Source organism: Colossoma macropomum, unplaced genomic scaffold, assembly GCF_904425465.1.
Source record: "Colossoma macropomum unplaced genomic scaffold, Colossoma_macropomum, whole genome shotgun sequence".
Classification (NCBI taxonomy): Eukaryota; Metazoa; Chordata; class Actinopteri; order Characiformes; family Serrasalmidae; genus Colossoma; species Colossoma macropomum.
Window position 1 is genome coordinate 7,506,121 of NW_023494810.1, and position 24,896 is coordinate 7,531,016.

The following is a 24,896-nucleotide window of genomic DNA, read 5'->3' on the forward strand; positions in this document are numbered from 1 at the left end:
AATTTGCAGAATGTGTCCATTTTTTTTCCTAGGCATGATTTCTTGAGCCAACTGATGTTGAGACCCATTCAAAGCAACCCTTAACTCTAGCAGAATCACATGTTCAGCTTATTTAACATCAGAAGGCATCAACCCAAGATTAGCAAGACCTCCTATTAATCTTTGCCAGCCTCAGTTCCTTAGCATGACCAATCACCGATAAGATTTGCATGATCTGGGTCAGATGGCCAGAGAGCTTTGTCTGTAGGGTTTGGTTTCCTTTCTGCTGATCACAACAGTGCTTGGCAGGAGTCTCTCTCGCGTGACTGCTGGAACAGGCTGCCTCTGGACCTGTTCTCACTGCTCCAGGCTTTTCCATCTGCCCCTTCATGACCATTGGACATCCAGTCCTCCTGCCTGGCTCCCCATCAAAGGCGAGAGCACTTTGTCATCCATGTTATGGATTAGCGGCCAAGTTGCTGTGACTGGGAAGGAATTAGCCCTATCTTTAACAAAGGCCTGCGATGGAGATAAGGCCAATCGGGCCAGCTACATCTGAAAAATCATAACAAAACATGATTTTCTCTGCCAGCATTTCACGTGAGCCCTAGTTAGAGTTGTTTGCAGAGGGAAAACAGGAGGGCCCTCGGGTTTCCAATGAAATTACTATACAATAGAGGGCTTACCGTACAATACCTATGAACAGAGATAAACTCAAGATAAGTGAATGATTTAAAATCAGGGGACTACCAAAGCATAAAGTGCTGTGAACTCCCTTTCATTTATTTAATTTCAAGGCAAAGTGCCTATTAAGTACAAATAATTCATTGTTCAGTGTAAGTGAGTCTAAATTTGAGATCTTTGGAAGAACAGAAGGCAGCATGGATGCCACTGAAGCAATGAAAGAGTCTTAAAACCATGTCTAAAACCATCATTCAATCATGGTGGAGAATTTGGAGATGTGTGGTGATTTGTTTTTGATTAAAGAATCATTAATGCTGATAAGTAATATATAAACAAACTAATTTTAATACATCATGTAATATATAAATGTAATTCTACAGCAGGATACTGACCCGAGGCTCACTGCTGAAACGATCAAGCCAGACTTATCAAACAAAGAAGCTGGCATTCTGGGCTGGTCATCGCTGAATCCAGACCTCAACATCATTGAATGCGTTTGGGATTACATGGATCATAAGAATCACAAAATACAACCAACTTCTAAGAGTGAACTTTGAAGGTGTGGAAAAAAGTTTTCCGAAAAGAATAAACGATGTAGGCAAATAGTGGACACACGAATTACTGAAAATGAAGTACTTAATGGCTGTTTTGACTGGAAATCAAGTAAATAAAACAATGGTCTCTGAATTTTACACAGTACTAAATTCTTCCACTTTCTGTAGCTGATTAATTCTGATTTAACATTTAATTATCTCTGCACTGGTTTCCTTTTCATTAGTTTAATCATCAAAAAGTAAGATTGACTCATCCTGAAAGTGTTGGTTTGTATATTGGTGGTGGTGATAATGAGAGGCTTCAGTGTTTTCTTTGGAAATATTAGCCTACCTCCTACAGATGTTACCGTCAGTTGTTTGTTAGCAAGTATTGCGTTAGTTTTGGTCAGGGTGATCTCTCGGTGGCCTCCGGCACACTCTGTCTCTGATTAAACTCTTGTGAGGAATTAGTTTGGGCAGACATAGTAGAGAACTGCCAACCAAACAAAGTGTGTTTTGTAAAAACTAGATAGAAACACAGTTTGCTTTGTAGCCCAGTTATTTGTCTGAATGCCTACAGCGTCTACGAGAAGGTTTTTGAATATGTAGCTTTGAATCAATCAGACAGCAGACTGACTTCGGCCTTTATTTGAAGTGCAAGCTTGTTATTGTCTTCTAATGAAACATAACTATACAGATATAATTCAAAATTTGGTGTAGTGCTCAGAGTCTTTGTTATTGTCAGATTTTATTATGCCTTGAAATTGCCTTGGATCTGGACATCATAACAAAACTTATGACCGCTAGAATCGAGACCGTTAGATGTACTTATTTGGTCTGAATGGAGCAGGAGGATCAATGCCCAGATGTAACTCGGTATAACTCTTTGTTAAGATAAAGAGAGATGTTTCGTCTATTTTGATTAGTGTTGATTAGGGTTTTCAGGTTGACGACTTTTGAAGGTTGAATGTTCATGCTACTTCAATTTCTCATACACTAATAAATGGTTTCATTGCTAAATGGATTGCCAAGGCAGCCAAACCTGAATGAACCTCGTAATACAAATCAGTTTTGGCTTTATTTGCATCATTTTGAGCTGCTAATTATCCGTCCATCAGTAGACATCTTGTTTTGATCCATTTTCTCATATCCCCTACTCACTGTTTGCTTTCGAGAAAGATGCAGTGTGGGTAGATGTTGATGCCTCAACACCTGGAAGCTATTGCGTGACCCTCAATCACACAGATAATTGACTTAGTGCAACAATGAAGATTTCGTGTGGAATACAACCAAAGCAATTGCAAAGATGGCTGCCATCTGGAATTGTGGAGAACTTGCAAATGAAATCTTAGGGGCATCTTGACTAGGTGCAAACATTTGGTACCGCACAGCAGCATTTTTATAATGCCCGAAACCAAAATGACCGAAAAACTACTGCAGACATTTGAAATGTAAATATAAGGTTGGGTTGCACGAAGCTAACAAATAAAAGCATGGTCCAGTGAACTGTGCTGATGATATAATCCCTTGTCTCATTCCTCTGCCTGTTTTTTTTAGACACAAATCAGGTTAAGATCCAGGTTCACTGTTTACTGGTGACATGACATAACATTAATTTGCCATCCAGCTTGGCCTTGTCCTAAACTTTAGTCACTGCCAACTAATGAGTGAATGTGAGCCATTTTTTTTACTGATATTTAATGTTGGGAAATTGTACATATGCTTATTGCACCTCAATAATAAGCAGTATCATACTGCACTTTTATACAGCAGTTAGTTCTGATGGCACATTCTGTTATTTACAATAACAGGATGTTTTTTCACAATACCTGTACCATTCCACTGAGCACTGGTTGCAAAGTACGGTTAACCGTTACTACATTAAGTATATATAAAAACAGAAGATGAATACACTGTATAACATCAATAAAATGATATTTGATCTGCAGCCTGTTTTGTAAGATTCTGAAAAAGAATATGAAAACAGGCCTTTTTCCAAAAAAACGGGCCAATTCCAAAGCCGTAAGCCAGCTTTGTGGTCGACAGCTGTGACAGTAAAACAAACATTAATAGAATTAGCCAGAAATGACCAGAATACAGTTTGGCTAACGAGAAGGGCTACTTTGCAAGTATTGAAAAAGCTGAGTTGAACCTGATATTGCAGCAGTTTTATGGCTCTATCTGAACAGCAAAAGGCTAATAATTTTATTGGCAGTAGGAACTGCTTTTTTGCTTAACTATTTTTATTGTTTTGCAGAATTGTTCTAGAAAAGCGGGTCTTGTGTTATCACAAATAACAGGACAGCTGTGATGACTATATTAGGCCACTTTTCCACTGCATGGTACAGCTTGACTCAACTCTCTTTTGGTACCAGCTACTTTGTTTCCACTGCGGATATACTACTACCCCATGTAGCTGGTCATCATAGCGGCAACAGCTGAAACTGCTTTGACGTAAAGGAGAAAATGTTTTTTTCAGAAGAGGGTGATAGCAGCAACACAAAAGTCTGCTGAAAAAATCAGGAGAGTTTGGGAAATACTACATCAGAGCTCAGGTGATGAGACGATTTTGGTTGCTCAAAAAAGGCGACGCAAGAGGGTATGTTGACCTGGTAGCTAATGTTAGCACGTTAACGTTAGCTAACGCAATTCTCTCCGACCAATCAGTCATCTGTACCATTTTTACGTCACCTTTTGGTATCGGTTCAGCTAGCTTGGATTTTCGACAGAGGTAGTACCAAAATTAGCATCCAGTACCAGTTACCAGATTTGCCTAGTGGAAAACCAAAAAGGTGAGTAGAGTTGGGTCGAGTCGAGCCAGTACCATGTGGTGGAAAAGCGGCTTTATTGTACTCGGTTTTGGTTGTTCCTGACCAAATCACTGCCATGATGTTATACATGATAACACATTCCTTGTTGTGCTTTATTGCTTAGAAACATGATGCTGGACTTAACATAAATTATCACGTATACAGTGGTGATAGATCTCTGAGGTCATACGTCATTTTGTAGTCAGCAGTAAGACCAAATAAGGATTCGAAAATTGTCCCCATCAATGAACAATACCACCCATTTTGTTGAGACTGCCAGACTTATGATAAAAATGCTCAATTAAATGCTCAAGAAAGTTAGCATGCCTGTAGCATATAATGTTTGTAGCTGTGTTGCTATTGCAATTACTTTACCCTCTCATGATTCAAATCAGTGATTTTCAGGGGTATAAAAAAGTGTAGAACTAAATATTTAAGCTTGCCGGATAACTACAGAGCACAACAGGGCCGATTTTTATAAAAAGACTTTAAGTTTTCCCATAGAGAAAAACGGCTCAGGTCCAGGGTTCATCAGGATAATAATGCCAAACTACAAAATGACCATCATGTTCTCAGTTGTCTATTACAGAACAGTGGAGAATCTACATGAGGGACTGTACTTCTGCTGTTCAGAGGTTAGGGCTCAACTGGTGGAAACATGTTTTGACTTAGAACTTTTCTATTTTCCCGCTGGCCTACTTTGTACTTTTTACAGACTTGATCCTCCTTCACCCAGAGACGAAGATGTTTCACCAATCCATCATTACTGGGACGTGGCAGTCCGTAATACTCTGCCCTGATGGTGACCCGAAGTTACAAACGCTCAGGTCAACTCAAGTGCTGAGTCGTGATTCATTTGAATGTTCTAAGATAACCGCAAGACTAAGCAGCTTGTAGCTGTCTGATTAATGCTGTTTTACACATTCGGTGAATGTGATAAATGTGCTAAAAGCCTGTTTGTGTCATATGCAAGATATATGATATTCACCCCAGGCTTCATGGTGCTAAATTGGCATGAGGCACAACTGTGAAATATTACCCTCAAAGCTGCTTTAAAGACTTTTCTTCACAATTTCCAAAAGCCAAACCAAACACATGTTTAGTGAGCCCCAAGCTGTAAGGCACTTGCAAGCTACACCTCTTAACCACTGTCACATGCCCTACTTTTTGGCTTGTTATAGTGATGTTTTCATTGCATATCCATTTTAAATGAATCCACATTGTAATCACGTGTACTGCAAGTGATCAGACAGACCTGAGGTGTTCTGGGCAGGTCTACAACTCCTCATGCAGGAAATGCTGGCAGGAAGCCATTTTGTTTCCAGGAAGTTTCACAGAGATTTCCCAGCTTCCTGTTCTCACAACAAGTATTGGTATGCACATGTGTTATATTGGATCAGATTTTTAGATTCATTCGCTTTGATCTACATTTACGCTAACTTTTGTTAACATGTGAAAATGCTTTTGATTGAAATATTAACACCGAGTAACAGAGAAAATGGGTTGTGCATTTAAATCTGATTATAGGTTGGATCCTGTAGATTATCCATTTTCTGAAATAATTTTTGATGCGTTTGATTGTCTTTTAGGCTAATCCTGTTACTTCATTCAAAGCCGTGAGTTTGCTCAGCCTTAAGCCACGGTCGCACTGTCAGGGGTGGAGTGAAAGGCTGGAGAGTACACATGGTTTTGGAGGGAATGTATAGTTCAGTAAACAGTTAACAGTATCTGGTTAACACAAGCAACATCATTTGGACTAAGGAATACTGATTTATCCGTTTCATGTTTTCCAGAAAAAAGATGCCAGAGCCCTCTTTTTTTCTATTGCCTGACGTTTCTAAGGTTTATGAATTCGCAGCATTAGACTTCAGTTAGATTAACTTGGCAGTAAGTGAAACACTATGGGAAGCAAATCATTTTTTTGTTGACTTGCTGCCTTTTCCATTCAAGAAAATTGGCTTTTTTAGCCAGATTTCACTTTGTGTGATTGGCGCTTTAGAATAGTCCTACATATTCTTTTGAACAACAAACTGTTCCACAAATTTAGCAACTTTTCAAAGCAATTTTAAAACTTTTTTTAACTCATTAAATGTCCACCCTGTACTAAAGGGAATTCAGAATTTCTGCATAACTAAATGTTTGAATTTTAAACAAAGCACTTCTGAGTGGTTTGATGTTGAAATGTTCTGTTCCAGCGAGTCAGAATTGTTCACAATGGTGATCATAGGACCCAGACATCCGAAGAGTTTACAGCCTCTAGATGCTCCATTGCAAAAAGCTATTATGTGAGCAGGTTATGAATATGCTGCCTAATGCCTGAGACATTGTTTAACGATAGTTTTGGAAAGGTTTTGGCCTAAATCTTCTTTTTTTTATTCTCTATTCATAACAGAGAAGTACATATAGGGTGCTATAAGGCAAATACATCTAAAAGAATCTCATGTTTTCAGATTTACCACTATTTTACCATCATCAACATTTCATATAAAAACCCAGAAGACACCTGTAGGTTCACAGGGCATTTTGGATAGAAAATAAAATGGTTACATTTGCATGATGGATCACCATCACTGGAAAGAAATTCCAAGTGCACTGCAATGTGCTTTAATTTCACATTAAACCACTCTAAATTACCTGTTTACATCTCAACCTTTGAATTATACAAAAATCTTGAAAGGTCAATAGGATTCCCCTTTAAAATCCTAAGAAGGCTAGAGGCCTACATTCTAAAAAAATAGTTGTGGCTCAGTGCACAGTGCACTTAAAGGGAAATCGGCGGAATAGCTCCCGCTGCTTCAGGGCGTCTGAAGGAGTCCTGACGCCAGCTGCCAAATGACAAACAAAAACAGCAAGGTTAGCTCCTGCTTTACCCCGATATAGCACTGCTGCAGCTTCCCCTCTCGCACATCCTGTTTGTCGCGCAGAGGCCCTGTCTCCTTTAGCGTGCACACACACACACACACACACACTCACACACTCACTCACTCACTATTACCTCAGTGTGTCCTGTGCCGGCTGATGGGTGAGGGCGAGACTGCGTGGAAACGTCGCCAGTGTGAATTTTCAAGGTGATTTGGGGATTGAGGAACATTACAATAGTTCCTAATGATGGGGTGCTGTCTTTTCATTCATCAGGTGAGTGAGGTGACTGTGACTGGTTGTTAGTATGAGCTAGTTTAGTACTAAGGATGGTTACGTAACGTCAGTTACAGTTTGTGCAGTTTCAGGTAGTGTTCACTGCATACTGTAGAAGATGCTGAAAGATGCTGATTGGTTTCTTTCAAAATAACCATTTTTGTAAATCAGATTTGTGAGTGTGAAGAACATTTAATCTTCAGGTGTAAAGAACCTTTATGCAAAGATTCTATAGCATTCGGAACCATCCTAGAACCTTACATCCAAGCCAAGAACCATTTAGGAACCGTTATGTTCAGTGTAAGAAATTCTCTTACTAAATTAAATATAAGAAACTGAGAATCTGTTTTAAACCTTGGTTGATTTACTTGTAATAAGTGCATCTGAAGAATCATCTGCTGGGTTTCACAATCAGGCTGCTTTATTTGTTCTCTGAGTGTACAAAAGTAGTAGCAAGAGCCTTTGTGTAAACTTCTGGACTCTTCATGCTCCCATAACAACATAACAAAACATCATAGTATAAAAAAGCTTTTTTTGTTTGGTTCCAGGAATATCTCATGAAATTGCTAATATTAGCACATAAATCACATCAGGAAGTAAGTCACACACATAGATTACTGCACAAAAGTGAAGGACCACCCTTCATTTATTAGCACAAGTGATTCATTTTTTAGTTTGAGAAAAGAAAGCAGAGAACATATTTAACAGAATCTTACTCCAAAATGTTTTTCTAATGTGTTAACTAAATATAATATAATTTTCTGTTTTAGTGTGTCCACTCTTTGCCTTTATTACAGCTTAAATTCTTTGAGGGGAACTTGCATTCAGTTTTTCAAAGAAATCTCCAGAGATATTTTTATTTTTTATTTATATTTAGAAGTTGGTTGTTTTTTCTGCTGCTCATGATCCAAGTAAGCCCCAAACACATTCAGTGATGTTGGGGTCTGGACTCAGGGGTGGACAGTCCATTGTTTTGAGAACGCCAGCAATGTCTTTGTTTGACTATGAACTAATTTTGTGTGAATTTTGAAAAATCACATTAATACAATAAGTAGCGATGGCAGCCCAGCATTATTTGTAGCTATCATTCAGTACCTGGTTTGGCTAATGAGTACATTGTTAGGTTAAACCTAGTGTGGTGGTGATGGATGCAATGGCTGGGGTCATCCAGGAGAAATCTGGAACCAAACTTTAACCAAATCTTAAAACCAGCTTACAAGAAAAAATCTTTTAAAAAAGATTCTTTTTACTTGTTAATGCATTAATGTTTGTGTATGTTTATGTTGTTATATGGTGTTTTAACAAGTAGAAACACAGTTGTTGTCCAGATAAGTGGACCCTTGTACACCACTGTAGATGTGTTTTGCAATAACTTGTAATGTGACTCAGCTAATCAGATGTTAGAACTGGAATTTTCCAGTTTACAACATTTTAAGTAGTTTTTAAATAAAATAAAAAATAGAATGAACCTGCACAATTCTTTAAGTTCTGCTGTCCCCAGTGACATTTAAAATACAACAGTGTAGGCTGCCTTATGCACTGGCACTGTGCTGTTATGTAACCAAGAGTGAAACAACAAGTTACTTTGGAAAATACCCATCTAAATGGGAAAGTACATGTAGCATCCTAGATGACCCAGAGACACCACTGTTACATTGAGGTGAATGTATGTAAATAAGTGTATGGTGAAGCAAAATAAGAATGTCCACTAGGCCACCACATGCTGTGCAGTGTATATGGGCCTGTATACCAACTTAGCCCTTTAAGACTGAACATGTTGCCTCTTATACGTTTATGACACATCAAATTCCAAATTAAATTAGAGAAGCTGAGCTTCCTGACCAAATGCGTTATTGTGTGTCGTACTTCCCTGTTAAATCTTACCCCCAAGCTACACTACATCTGCAGAGTGCTCTGGGTTGTTTGCCCACTAGATAACAGCTAATGTACAATGGAAAGCAGCCATGACTCTACAAAGGCTTTTTGGTAGCCAATCAGACTATTAATTTAAAAATCTAATCTGTCCAAAAGTTTGTGGACGCTCATCCAACACTTCTACTGAAATCAAAGTTAATAACAGGGAGTTTGTCCCTCTTTGCTGCAGTAACAGCCTCGACTCTTCTGTGAAGGCTTTACACTAGATTTTGGAACATTGCTGTGAGGAGTTGATTGCATTCAGCCACAAGAGCTTTAATGAGGTGAGGCAGTGATGTTGGATGATCAGTTCTGGGTCTCAAACGTTACTCCAACTTGTCCAAAAGGTGTTGGATGGAATTCCATTGCTCCAGAGAATGGTCCACTGCTCCTCAGTTCTATGCTGGGGGGCTTTGTACCCCTCTAGCCAGTGCTTGGTATCGGGCATGGTGATTGGGCAATGGCTTATGTACGGCTGCTCCAGAGCCTCCCATGCTATTGGCAATGCTTTTGCAGTTGAACACCTGTTTCAGCAATTGGTGCACATGGATTTACTAATTAGAAGAGGTTTCTGGATACTTTTAAACATGTCTCCAAGAATTGCTTCAGAGTACAGCAGGGTGGAACAGACTTGGACACTGGGATGAAATATCTGCCCTTTTTGCCTGCCTGGAAAAACAGAAAAGCCATCTTGACTTACCTTCATGAAAGTGTAGAGAATTATGCTGATAAAAGCTAAGCTTTATCTGCCATCCTGGGAGTGTAAGTTCACAATGCAATTTTCTTGTTAGAGAAAAAAGCCTTGTAACTTAGAGAGTTCTGCTTCATTCATCCCCCATTTATCTACCTTTTTAATTGAGAGGCCTACAGCCAATGTAGTGTAGGTTACACCCCATTTTCTTTGACTCCCTGCAGTACCAGCTTTAAAAACCTGCAAATGAACCGAATTTTTCATTTGTGGAGGGAAACCTCATGTGGTTAGTCAGTTAATTAGTAAGAAAGGCTAGCAGACTAGTAAGGATGACTTTAAGCTCTTGCTGCCTGGGAAACCGTAGATAGAATGCATAGACTAATTACACCTGGACCAAGTGAACAGCATCAACTTCCATTCATTCCATTGACATCTGCTCAGTAGCACATTCCAACATGAAAGCCCTTGAATTTCCTGTTGTTGTCGGTCTTTGCAAGTTATGTCGAGACACACACCGGTAGATGTGGAGATAACTACTGTCAAATGGTGTCTTTTGTGCATTCAATTTGTGGAGAAACACATTAACCAAATATCCTACAGAAACGACTGTAACAGATGTACAGTACCGGCTGTAGTTAGGTTTTTAAGCTGTTTAGCTGTATTAATTCAAATTGCAGTAGCTGACTTGCAGAGATATTTTGTTTGCACGCCCAAAGACACACAAAACTGCTCACTCTCTCTCAGCAGAGCTAGCCCTTGAGTGAAGGATGCACCAAGGAGATAAGTGATGGCCCTGGCTAAGCACAGTGGAGTAGGGCCCAAAAGCCTGACACCACTAGTGAAAATACTTATTATCAGCATTTTGAGAAAAGAGTTTTAAATATTTACATGAACTTTAGTATATCTTAAGTATTTTTTGTGTCCCCCTTTTGCTTTCCTTTTGCGTTTCCAAAGTTCTCAAAATTTCCTTTTTTACTTCCAGACATAATGGGGAAGAAAATACCATATTTTCAGTGTGGTGTTTGACATTCGGACCCTTTTTTATTCCTTGGGAACTTACTCTTCATAGAAAGCATAAAGCTATGCTTCATCCAGAAGATGGGTGAAAAGGCTTTCACTTGGCTTCACTTGCATCTTCCAGTAAACTGGTGTAAACTGTGGTCAGGTTTACACAATTTTCCCTTTACTCCAAAACAGCCAACATATTTAATGACAGAAGTTTCCTTCTTTAATTTTGCCTTAGATGTCTAAGGCATCACATAAGATGCGTAAGATGATCTATGTGTTTTTGACACTGTATGTCATTGTATGTTTATAATGGACAAAAAGAATTTAAGAAAGTGAAAACAGCAGTAGCCAACGTGAAATCTGGATTTTACCCTCGGTGGGATGCCACGTCGTGTTTATTAGCATTCTAATGCACTTTGTGACTGACTCAACAGACCAGCTGATACAAGCTAAAACTATTAGCAACAAGCAGCTAGCAGTTTGAAGCTATAAGAAGAGTGTAGCATACTTTAGGCCCCAGCTACGCACAACCTACGATATATAGTGTTATAGGCTTTATGGGATTTATGTAGATGCTGATTTTATGCTCTTTTTATAAAATTCTTATAGTGCGTATGAGTATTAGCTCAGCTAAACCGTATAGTCTGTATGGTTAATTTGACACAATTACACAACTTTCTGACACTTTATGGTATATTTTTAATTATATAAATGGACAGTACATTGTGTAGCTACATACAGCAGTTGTGGATCTCAGAGTCTGAACTTTTTCCACCTCAGCAAGTCAATGAGGCTTAATATCTTCACCCATTTTAGACAAGCGTTAGATTTTAGTTTCCTGTTAGCTACATTAATAGCTCCAGAACTAAATAGGATCAAAGCTAAACAAGCAAACTTTGGCCAACTAATTGTGTCTTTGCTGATCAAATACATATAGAGAAACTGAATCCATTTGATTTTTAACCAAACAGTTGCTTTTAGAATTATGATAAATGATTGCGTTTTGTAAATTTTGGTCAGTCTGTCAGTTTTTCCTTTAATTCATTACCGTAACACATCAATTTTATTCATATAACCTTGAAATTTTAGGAGAAATTGTATTACTTTCTCATGTAAAGTGTGCATTTTGTCTCCTGGATGGTGTTTTATGTTATTAGTTTGTTTTTGTTGCGAAAAAGGAAAATGCTTATTTGAAAAAACAGGTCACAGGTTATGGTAATGAGATACTTGATCAATATAAAAACCTAATTTGACAAATAAAAGAAGCATTATCACTTTATTGTATTGTTTTAAGTTGAATACATGCCATGAACTGGCAATGTTATACATTTAGTATAATGAAGTGACTTAAGTGCTCAGTTTCATCTGAAAAAATGTTACGGTAATGAGATTTTAGGATGTGTTTGGAAAAAAATTATAAAATTAGAGCAGAAAATAACAAAATTTGAACAAGCACCATAAGTTCAGATAGTGTCACCTGCTCTTCTTGTTTTTTAAGAGGAAGCTGCACATGGATAATAACAATTTTATCAAAACATGTTCAGAACTCGTTAATACGAGTGTCCCTTTCTTTACTCGTTAGCAACATTAGCCAGTAGCTCAGAAGCAGCCTTCAAACATCACACGTCTTCGCTGATCAACTACATTTGGGGAAAAGGGGAAACTGTGTCAATTTGATTTTGTTGTTTTAACTGCGAGGAAGTTTCATAAAATGTGTACTTAATAATGTTTGCAAGAGTTGCGCTTGAGTCGCATAATTGAGGCAACAAAGTTAGCATGTTTCAGTAAAACAGCGCATCACCTCCTGTGTGTTTGTGGTTAAGGATATTTTTCAATAATCTCTTTCTGAACAGGGAACAAATAGCCCCTGTAGGGTTTTAAGGTAGTGAGATTCTCTCCATCTGTGAGGTGCAAATGCACTCTTTCCTTTTTCATGAAGAGCTTGGAGAGAGAGACAGTGCAATGTCTGCACCTGCTCTGCTGCCCTTCTTCTCACCTTCACAACGACCCCCAGGAGGTGACATTCAGACACTGAGAGTGAAGGAGAACAACCCAGAGCGTGGTGTCATCTTAACAAATCACACTCTCTCCAGTGAGATGTTGCACTGATGGAGAACATACTATGTTTTCACACTGGAACCTTCTGTATTTTTGTTAGAGGAAATATGTCTAATACATTTTGGAATTTTATAATACATTATAATCAATTATAATAATATTCAGGAAAGCATGTTTTTTTGGTCAATATAAAACTTTCTGGCTATTTTCAAACCTTTTTTGTCTGTATTCCACTGCTGCGTGAATAGTTCCACCAGTCGCATTTGATTATTCAGTGTTTTATCATTCTGAATACCAAAATAGTCAAATTGAAGAACTTACAAGGTGAGCTCTGATATTCCATTGTGCATAGAACCTTTTCTTAAAGAAGTCCAAGGGAATCATATTAGAGGTCAGAATAGTTATAAAAAGTTGTGAAGTAAAGGTCAAGGATCTACTGCCTTCTGAGATGTCACGTCAACGCTGTCCGAAGAAAAACATGCATCTCAATTTCTGTTGATTTTTATTTTTCTAAATAATTTGAATATGGCAGTTGTTCTTTACATTGTGTGAAAATTTCATGATGAATGGACCAATAGAAATGCTCCAAAATCACTTGGAATATTTACATTATTATATTTACACTATTTACATTAACTCACATAAAGTTACCATTTTGGAGATGCTTGCTCTTCTTTGGACAGTAATTATATCCTGTATAGGCTTGTCCCATCTGTGTGAATATATTACGACTGAGGTCAACTTTTTAGAGCAATTTATCTTGTTGCATAATAGAAATTCCCATATAATCACAGGATTCTTTTGTGGGTGCCCTTTAACCTCTGCTCATTTATATCACTATAGTAGGACTGTTTTCTAGTTTTAATTTTTACTGACCAGTGTTGGATTTATCTGTAAATTAAGCTCCAGATATACAATGTAAAATATCATTTGGATGTTTGATGTAATATATGATTAAAATCGCAGCTTATGTGATTTTAAAAAAGTATTTTCGATATAAACACGATTAATTGTCCAACCCTGTACTGTAGTTCACCTGGTCCTGATTAAATGAGGCAAATTAATGTTAAAAGGCTGAAGTGATCTGTATGTGCTCTATTCACTCTCAATAGAAAGATTCCTAAACGTCTCTTGGCTTGGACATACAGTTCTAAAAAAAAAAAAGTTAACCCCTTGATTCCAAGAGTTATAAGCCTTAAAATGTGACAATGAATTTAAAATATGAATAAAAAAGTACAAAGATTTGTACTACAACTACAACTGCTACAAAACATCTCAAACACACATATCTCATTTAAGAACCATCCATTAAAAGGTTCTTTGCGGAATCAGAAGTGGTCCTTCTATGGCCGCCATCCAAGGAAGCCTTTTTGGCACCCTTATTTTTAAGTGCGCAGCAGAGGACCCTCGAGCTCTTTGGAGGAATGCGTGTTTGTCTAAATGGAAGCGGTTCATTAAGGTTGAGACTCCCCAGCCCCTCTCAATTGCAGTCTTTTCTTCCCCTCTGGCTAGAGGACTTGGCCCAGGTTACTGCAGTGTGTGTGCTCCCAGTGGGTGGCAAGGGGAAAGCTGGAAGTCTTAGAGAAACTTCTGGGCAATGATGTTTAATAGCAGTAAGAAGAAGTCATGAATCAAGTAGTGATTCAGCAGCCAGAGATAGAACATTGATGTGTAAGGATGGGACGTGTTTGTACAGTACATCAGTTGTTCACATTTTCACACCTGGAGTGTGGTTAGCGTGAGTTCAGGAGGTTGGAATGTGTGCTTTTGGCTTTTAAAAGACGTGGACATGTGTAGAAGAGTCGCAGAAACCCAAACTCAAGTGAAAATGTTGTTACTTAAATTAAATGCTTCAGTGAGAGGACTAAAGAAGTAACAGTTGCCTATGCAAGCAAGAAATGAGCTTGATTTTCTCCCAGCTTTAAGCACTGTGTATGTGATGGTGACTGTTCTGGTGGTCTACCAGATCTTTTACAGTTGTTAAGAGTCCCATTTTGTCTGTATCTTTTAAATTCCAGTTCTGGAAACTCCTGTTTTTCCATTTACTTTCCCCTTCCTTATTATCTTTGTCTAATCTCTTCAGAAAATCTTCTAAAATTGTAATAACTTGTATTTAATGGCCATTTTGAAATAGAATCCAAGGGCTGGATTTTAACTGTTGCACAGTGTTGTAGTAAGTGCTTTATCTCTGTAGGTGAACCGGCATTGTCTGTGTCATACACAAGGGGTTTTACTGGGGTTTAATGTCACTCTTAGAGCTTCACTCTCACTGATGTTGACTAATCACTCTAATCACTGATTCTCTCCCACACAAGTTAACGGTCTTGGTTTGCTAACTCTTTGATGAGTGTGATCCCCAAAACCTCGACTTGGTTTCATTTTGAGTATGATGCAGCTTTTTCTTTCAGTGTGAAGGTGGTAGGTTTCAAGCATGGCTTCTGTAGACCTGCTTATCTCCTGCAGACCTTTCATGCACCAGTAAAGTTTCCTGTACTACGTAGGTGAACCGAAAAGACGTGAACCTGTGCCCTTTTCGTGGTCTAACACCACAATCTTCACACCCAAAAAGACATTGATAATGGCATGACCTTATTATAGGTCTGTGCAAACCTAGCGTTCATACATCTAAACTGGTCACAATACGACTGTGTTGTTGTTGGACACGAGCGCTGGATCATGGATTTCCTGGCATTATGGCAAAGTGCTGTTTATGTCAAGACCATACCTGTGAATGTATACTATGGGAGGGTTGTGCTTAGGTCATAGGCACTAGACCCACTCTCCATGCTTCACGTGTGCCATTGTTTTACTCCTCAGGCTGACCTCTGTGTAGCCGTTGGGCCAGAGCGGTAGCAGGATGCAGAAATTCAGCGCTGGGAAATGCTGGTTGTCATGGAGAATAAACAGTTATGGAGCAACAATAACACTCTAGACCCCTGTGTTGTATAGTGAAGGGGAGCAGCGGATGGTATCAATTTAAACAAACTGCTCTATTAACAATCAGTATCGCAACTGGTTTTGCTTCTGCAATAGTGAAGGAGGCCATAAAGATGATCCATCATTAAATTTACAGTCAACTGTTACCACAGATACAAACACATTACGGCTTTGATAAGCTGAGTGTTTTGGAGTGTTCCATTATCCCCAGTCAGTGTACTTTTATGCACTCTTAAAGCAAACGTTTTAACCCCTTAACATTGTGAGTTATTACTTTTTGTTTTGCTGTATATTTCAAGTGTAATTACGTAATTACATATGTAATTTGCGGATGTAAGAATACAACATTTTGTATTGGATTGTATCACAGCGTATCATCTCGTATTGCTGTATCCAGGCTACCCTGTTAGCTTGTGGCTAGTGTTTTAATATTGGCTTGTGAATACAGTATTAGATTGGGACAATATAGAGCACAATTATTGTAAAATATTAGACGTTTCTATTGTTAAATGCTCTAATAAACTGAAAATGGATTAACATATTTGTAACCGCCCTGAATTACTTTGTACCTACACTCTTAAAAATAAAACTTAGCCAGCGGTCCATTGTGATAATGTATTAATGGCCCATTTAACTTGTTTAAATCTGCCTCCAGCGGAGTTACGGCACTGGCCACAGTAAAATGTATCAGCATACAGAATCTCGGCTCTCTGTCTGCTTCTGTGTTTTCTAACAGTGTACAAAAGACGTATGAGACTTCCTTGCAGTTCCTTGCAGTTTTTTTCTGAGTGACTGTGCAAGTTTTTTTAGAGCACAGTTCAAATCAGTAAGAGCTTATTATTATTATCATCATTATCATCATCTGGGGTCACAGTAGCAGTAAGGAGAGCAGAAAATCCCAGACGACTGTGTCCCCCGCGACTTCTTGCATCTCAGTCTTGGGGACCCCGAGCTTCCAGGTTAACTTGGAGATCTAATCCGTTCAGCAGGTCCTAGGATGACCTTGGTGTCTCGTCCCAGTAGGCCTGGTAAACTTACAACCAGAGGCGGTCAGGAGGCATCAGCCCAATCCACCTCAACTGGCTCCTCTCAGTGTGGAGGAGTGGTGGCTCTACTTTGAGTTCCTCCTGGATGACCGAGCTCCTAACCCTACTGAGTAGAGTGTAGCTCGCCACCCTGTGAAGAAAGGTCATTTCTGGCACTTGTATCCACAATTTCATTCTTTCGGTTATTACCTGAAGCTCATGACCACAGGTGAGGGTTGGGATGTAGACCAACTGGTAAACAGCCTTATGGCTCAGCTCCCTCTTTACCACTACAGTCCGGTACCGCGACCACATTACTGCTGCTGCCTGCCCCAGCCTGCGGCCGATTTCACGTTCCCCCTCCCTATCACTCATAAACAAGACCCTGAGATACTTAAACTCCTCCACCTGGGACAGGTCCTTTCCTCTTACCTTGAGTGGGCATGCCATCCTTTCCTGGGCTTATTGCTTTGTTTAATCAGAGTATTGATACAAAAAACAACTGATATGTGTCTCGTATTCCTATTCATACATTTACCTCTTTACAAATGCACTTCATGAGGCAAAATAAATCAAAATTTTTTAATTTTTGGCTGACTTTTCAAAGGCTGTTACAAATCACTCAACAATCAGTAAATACATTTGCACTGAGTTTGCTCCTGGCTAAATTGTTTGCAAACATTAGATGTTGGAAACAAAGTTTACATTTTCTTTTGTAGCAGAAATGTGTAGGTATGCTTGTATAAAATATTATGAATCCCTTAAAAGGCCAGGGCCCACCAGCGGGCCCAAAGTTTTATTACACATTTCTATAACCTAAGAATGGCTCAGCAAGTTTGCTTTGATGTACCTGCAGTTACTGAATAATAAGCCTTAGTATGTGATAAGCCAGGGGTTTGAAGGGGTTCTTCCTTTTTTTTTTTTCTTCTTCTTTCTTCTTCTATGGCTAGAGCCACAAAACTTTCCAAGATCATAGAGCCTATATATAATAGTATAGTAGCATAATACTATAATAGTGCACTTGTGCTTTTGGGACCATGTACGATTTTTGTACAGAGGTTTGTTCAAACACGATTCATTCCCATAGGAAAGAATGGTGACATCTGTTACAAATGATGCCTCACACACTGCCCCAATGGCACATCAACATCTTAGCAACTACCTAGGATACCGTAGTGATGGCCTAGCAACACTTTAGCAACCACCAGGGATTAATTGTTACATAATGAATTACCTTCACATTCGATCTACATTCTGTATCAGCAACTATGAGAGCATGTCTGATGTTTTCACTTTTTTTGATATAAAAATATAAAGAATTTTTTTCTGTTTCTGCAAAACTATGCACATTGATAAACTTTTCATCTAATCCAAATCATAATGGAATACTTCCTTTTCTATTTATTAACTCAAATGTGGTATGGATTGAACATATAGATTCTGCACTTCTTACAGAATTTCTTGCTGTATTTTACTAAATTGCACCATGCTTGTTATTGCTGGTGAAAACTGTGACTTCTTTTGGTTAAAACAATGCAAAGTGTATTTTTCCAGTTAAGAAAGGCACTCCTAACACTGGCAATGTGTTCTGATGATAATTAACACATAACTGTGTTCTCATATGCTGTGGTCTTTGTGGCCTGACACAAAATGTGCTTAAACAGTAATGACACAAAGTGTTTCATTAGTTAACACATCATTTTTGAGTATACAGCCTGAAGCTTTTGCAGTTTTATGAACTCCCAGGGAGTGCTTATTCTACTGCTGCAAGTTGGAATTAACTCAAGCCCAATGTGTGTTTTAGTTAGCTGTGATAAGCGCATTCTTAAGTGGGCTCGGAGATGGGGAGATGCTTGTCTGTTTTGGAATGTGTTTTCTTGCCCCAGTTTATACGTGTCAGTGTTTGCTGAGGTCCATTTACACAAATGTCAGCTTGCTCCTGTTACATAACACGCTGGGTAACTAGTGCAGCTTCAAACTTGCTGACTGTGGGCTGTGCCATCTCGTCATAAAGGTTACAGAAAAAGTCCTCTTGGCTGTGGTGGAGTGAAATTTAAATCAGAAATAAAATCTTTTTTATTAAATCATTATTGGTAGAAAATACTGGATCTGATATTCAGGCTAATCCTGTAATAAATATATTGTCCATCCATCACATTCATAATGTTATAATCTTAAATTAACTGTAGAAACAGAGAAAACAGTTCTGCACATTTTAATGCACAATTACTATACACACACACACACACACACACACACACACACACATATATTTGTATATATATATATATATATATGTGTGTGTGTGTGTGTGTGTGTGTGTATTACCATATTTATGCTTATTTGTATTTATGATAAATGTATAAATGACTTTAAATAATGTGCATAGGTCTTTTGCACAGCACGTTTATACTGACTGGTCACTTCATTAAGTACACCTTCTTTTACATACACTCACTGTCCATTTATCAGGTTTACTTATCATATGTGCACTATGTAGTTCTACAATTGTAGACTGTATTCAATCAGTTTCTCTACATACTTTTTTGACCCTTTTTCGCCCTGTTCTTCAATGCTGTATCTGACCCACTCTTACTAGCACAACACACACTAACACTCCACCACCACATCAGTGTCAATGCAGTGCTGAGAATGACCCACCACCCAAATAGTACCTGCTCTGTGGTGGTCCTGTGGGGGCCCTGAGCGATGAAGAACAGGGTGAAAGTGGGCTAACAAAGTATGCAGAGAAACAGATGAACTACAGTCTGTAATAGTAGAACTACAAAGTGCTCATATATGGTAAATAGACATGATAAAATGGACAAAGAGTATATGTGAATATAAGAAGGTGTACTCAGTGAATTACAACAGAAATAGAATGATTTAGAAGGTTTTTCCTCAAAAAAATTTACTGTTTTATGTAAAATTGACATATATAAAGGACAGTGGTGACTTGTTTGCTCATTTGTATACCTCACTCTACTTATGGTGTTTAATTGTCCTTCTTTCTTAAGTTGAATTCCTTAACATTGGGCTGTAAGTGTGTGATGTTTAACCTAGCTAGCAAGTTTGGCTAGTAATTGTTTGCCTTCTTTTTTATTTGAAAAATTGATGGGTGGGCAGTTCTGTGGCTGACCACCAAGGATTCCACTCTACACTGTAAGTGTGAGCTGCCAAATAAAATAGCATTTCTATTGGTTTAACACGCCTCGGTGCCACCTCTTCTTTGCTAACGCGACAGTAATATAATGATTGTAATGAATGTGCATAAATGCAACTGATCACAGCAGAGAGATGTGGGAAGGGTCCTTATTTAAGAGGTAAAGAAACTGCGTAGGTGACAGTTAGTGCTGTTATTTAGGGCTCTTATTCAGGGCTTCTGAGCTTAGGTGAAGTTTTGTGCTTGTGTGCTATATGAGCTGTGTTTGCCTAGAATACATCATTCTTTTTTCAGTTTTATTATGCTTGTCTGTTTAGGGGGAAAATGTACATTTCATTATTGCATGCTAATGTTTCTCATATGTGGTTTTGTCTTCACAGAAGAAGAGGAAGCAAAGAAAGAGAGATGTGGACTCTCTCAGTCTCTGCAGCCTGGACATCAACGTAAGTGTGAGGAAGTTTTTTGAAGCTATTGTGAAACCAGTGCATAATGTGGATCCCACTTAATACAAGAAGTTTCTGATGGATTTCTATGCTGAGCTGTGGACAAGATGCATTTCTTTTTGTGATTCTTTTTTTTTATGACGTTTCGTTTTGATGGCCCTCTTTTGGCTTGAGGCTCAGGTCACTGTTAGGTTAGTGAACGTCAGGTTAGGTCAACACAAATATTAAGAAGAGCCATTTTGTCCTTTCAACAAAGATCAATCCGCCTTAGTGGCCACAACATTTTATGTTCATCTGTTGAAATAACGTTTTACCATCTTATAAGTGTGTAGGTTTTGAGTATGTCTCAGTATGTGCTAATGTACTATGTAGGCTAAAAAATATAAACAAACGCAGACTTACTTTGCTCTGCTTTAAGCTTTAGCTCAGCTATAGCCACTTTTCTCACATCTCCAACAGGAAACTTTTCCGCAAAAGTGGAACAGTTTCTTGTAAAATGTCTCTCAATGCTGGACTTTTTATGAGGCTGAAATAAGCTTCTCATTCAGTCTCTTGTTTGAATTTTCTCGTTTAACTGCTGTACCATTTAAGGTGGAACAGGAAAATTTGACCAAGAAGCTGGTGAATGAGAAGCTGACTTCAGCTAATGACTTTTTAGTGTTGGACAGTTTCTTATTGCAGATTAAACGTCAGTAAACCAGCTTGAGTGCTTATAAATGTAAACAAGTCCATTCATCTCCAAATTATCGATGTTCGTCTTAAATCTTTCTCTTTGCCTTTTCACTACTAGCTAGGTGAGACTGTGTTGTCTGTGTTTCTATGGTGATCAGCAGTCTGCACAGTGATCTTCAGAGTTAAAGGGTGAATTGGCTGTGTTAAAACGATCAGCAGAGCTTTATTTTACTGCAAAGGAGGATTATTTTATTTTTACCTAAAAATCTAATTCTTTATAACGCAGCCCTTTCACTGCCACAACATGGCAGTGAAAGGGCTGCATGTGGCTCTAGAGCCGCATGTTGCCGACCCCTGGATTAGATAATAACTGATTTTCATAAAGAAAATCAACAAAACATGTAATTTCTTTGGAGTGTTCAAACTTTTACGTGCGACTGGATTTAGAACAGAATCATCATAGACTCACTGACTCGCGCCACACGGTTTCATCCTATTTGTTACGTAAGAAAGCTGGCATCCTTAGAAGGGCATTATCTTTTGATCCGATTTTCTTCAATCAGTTCCTCCACTAAATACATACATCTCCTTAACCTTTATGTCCATCTTCTTGTGCTGCTTTTATAGTCTGGGGGGATAATAAAGCAGGAAACCTGAGGATGTCTGAAGGGAAAACATAGAGCATGATTGCTCTCTTTGCTAGCTTTATTCTCCATATCCTGCAGAAAATGGCTTCCAGCGCATTTGATCTTATGTGACACATGTTGACTTGTAATTTTCCCAAAGGTCAGGCAATTTGCAAGCCTATTTCTCCTCGCGTCTATTTTTCCAGTGCCGTTTACTAAATGGCACATAATCGCAAAAGTATTAATAGAAGAAAGACATTTGGGGCTTTTAAGGATAAGAGAACTGTAGAATATTATTTTCCTCATCTCGACTCGAAGTGACTGGCTGTATATTCTTCTTGAGCTTATAGTGTAGTATAGTCCTCAAAACCACCACAAGTGCGTTTTTCTCCAGCAGCTAGCTGCCTTTTGATGACATATTCGCATTACCATTGCTTAAGAGCACTGAATTTTCCTAATGCTTCCATAATAAGGAGTTATTTAAACTCTTGAGGTGCAAATTACTTGCATTTTAAAGTTCAAGCTCATGGAAAAACTTAAAATAGTGTTGTATATCTCACAGAAAGTAGTGTTGTACAGTGGTGCAGAACATTTCAAACCAAATATGGTGAACATTTTCATTTTTTGAACATGCACTTGTCTAGGATTTACAATCAGGAGTTTTTTGTTTCAGATGACGTGCTGTAGATTTATTTCTTGGCTGTATTGAAGTGCATCCAGTGCTCTTATCTCACACAGTTACATCTCTCAAGGCCAGTGGAATATTTCAATGTACAAAAGAGAGAGACTTGACATGAAACAGTCACACATGATCTTTAGGGTTTCAAGGAATTTATTTTCTTTATTATGTTATAATAAAACTATATTTATTACTCATTAAAAAGTAGTTATGTATACTATAGAGTCCTTCTCATCAAAGTCATTTACCATACCTGTTTAGCATGGTGTTGTTTAGGCACAATATGAAGCATAAGCTTTTATTACATGGCAACAAAAATACAATGTGATGAAAATTATTCTTCATTTCTCAATAACCAATTCTTACCATGCAATGTAATTTCTTAACAGCAGGCTATGGTTACCAAGCAGCAAAGAATATTCCATGCCCAGCATCGTGGTTTTTAATAACTTGCCATATGAATACAGAACTCAACTGATGTGTGCACTCATATGTTTGTATATTAAGTATTTTAAATATCTTAAAACGTAGACCAGCCAAATCAGATTTTAGGACTAAACTAGCAATTTTATAACTTACATTTTATAAAAGCATTAAAAGCCATCCACTAAGTAGTAGAATACCTGGTAAATTATACTACCATACAAAGTTTTTTAATATTTTATATTCAGCAGTACACTAATAAAGTGTAGATCAGAATGTTGTAAACTTGACAATGTAAACCAATGGTTTATTCACAATTCAAAGTATTTTGGGAACTATAAGAAGTTGTGACATGGTAAACAAAATAGCAGGTTATTAAAGCTGCAATATGTATTTATTTGTCAAAATTTTTATTTGTTAAAAATGTGAAAAAAAAGTCAGGAACGACAAGATTAATTCAGAAGATATAGGTGCTGAGTCAGATTTGGTGAGGTTTTGGAAACAAGGGTGACTTGGTTTACAGCAAAAGCTCACCTATCTATGTTTGTCATACGCTTTCTAGGACTGAATCTTGTGCTGTGGTTCATGTACCACCTTCAAAAAGTTCCACCACCACCATCTGACAAGGATCTCCATTCTCATCATGGCCTGTTTCTCATAGTCTTGTTTTATGTCCGCATTATGTCACTGATCTTCCAGGGGCTTTGAAGCTGCACTACAAGCAGAAAAGCAAAGCATAAATCCCACAATGGTTGGTCCAGCTTGATGGAGACGACCAACAATTGGAAGTAATTACAGACTTTTTTGATTTACATGCTCTGTCATTGTCAGCGGGGACATATGGACAGATGTTTTTTTACGTGTGCAGACATTCAGAAGAGAGGACTTCTTTTTTTCTTTTCCAGCCAGCGCAGACAACAATGGGCCTGATGTGATGTACAAATGGGTTTGATAATGAAAAAACATAGGCCTCGAACTTGCGGCTGGCTTTAAGAGTACATTGAGCATGCCCAAACATAAACGCCTTTGGAATCTGCTTGAAGGCAATTTTTCTTTCCTCAGTCTGGTTCTTTTCTTAAAGGAATACTCCATCATTTTTCAGCTCTCTGTCTGCCACATTTGTAGTATGTGATTGATTAGTATGGACAATAATTTTTCTGTGCTTACAAAATAACAGAAAATCCAGTGAGCCAAATCTGGGGGTGTAATGATACATGATGTCATTTTAGATTCTGAAGTCAGGATTCATTTTGGTTTGATTTTTTGATATTTTAAGTGTTAAAACATCTTTTTTTACAGAGATAGGATGCACCAAGTTGCTTTGTTTTGATAATTGACAGTCAAAGGCAGCCAAACCAAGACACTTGGGAGAAATCGAACATCAGTTTGGGTTTATTAACAATATATACATTTTTAATTTTAATACACTGCTGTAAATGTTCATTTTCTTAGATTTTTTTGATATTCTATTCAAATCTTTTCACCCTTAATGAAAGCACACCTATTGTAGAAGCCAAAGGGAAGATGTTTCAGCATCTGCCAATTGTCTTCTATTATAAGTGACCTTTATGTCAGTAGCGTTTCTGTTCTCTTTCTAAGTACAGGCAAATGCATCAAAGTTATCTGTGGTAATCAACTGTTTGAAACAGAAGCAGCAGACAGTAAGCTGAAAAACATTGGAGTATTCCTTGAAGCAATAAAGCTTGGAAGCTAGTACGCAAAAGGAGGCTATTTTCAGTGGCCTGGCCTTTTGAAGAGGGTGTGAACTGGGTGGATTGTCACAAATGGGAGTGGGTTTGGCTGTTCTATGGATTTGTGACGAGTGCGGGGAAATGTGATGTGACTGACCATTGTTTTTATGTTGACCGATGTTCCTTTACCGGTATGCCTGACTCAGGGTGTAAATTTAGTAGTGAAAACTCTTAACAACAGCGTCATTATTTGTCATCGGCTCTTCATCACTGAACTTTCTCCTTTCCTTTTCTTTTAAAATGATTGTCCATTGTATCTAGACATAATAGGGATAGTCAGTGTTAAAGTGTTTGTTTGGCAAAAAATCTGACACACTTTCCCCCTTAACCCAAAGATACCAGTTAGCACTGAGCATGGTTAAATC

The 24,896-nt window shown here is 38.2% G+C and overlaps 1 protein-coding gene across 4 annotated transcripts in view; it reads left to right on the forward strand.

Annotated features, from left to right (window-relative positions):
* Positions 1-24,896, forward strand: part of arhgef3 (Rho guanine nucleotide exchange factor (GEF) 3) — a 124,004-nt gene that overhangs the window by 37,775 nt on the left and 61,333 nt on the right. The window contains exons 1-2 of one of the 4 annotated variants that reach the window (XM_036559226.1): positions 6,987-7,141; positions 20,318-20,380. In XM_036559226.1, the coding sequence (XP_036415119.1) occupies positions 7,112-7,141; positions 20,318-20,380 (93 nt within the window). In that variant the 5' untranslated portion in view covers positions 6,987-7,111. Of the gene's footprint in view, positions 1-6,986; positions 7,142-20,317; positions 20,381-24,896 lie in introns of those variants that run through there. The other 3 variants (XM_036559227.1, XM_036559224.1, XM_036559225.1) reach the window with 3 other exon arrangements.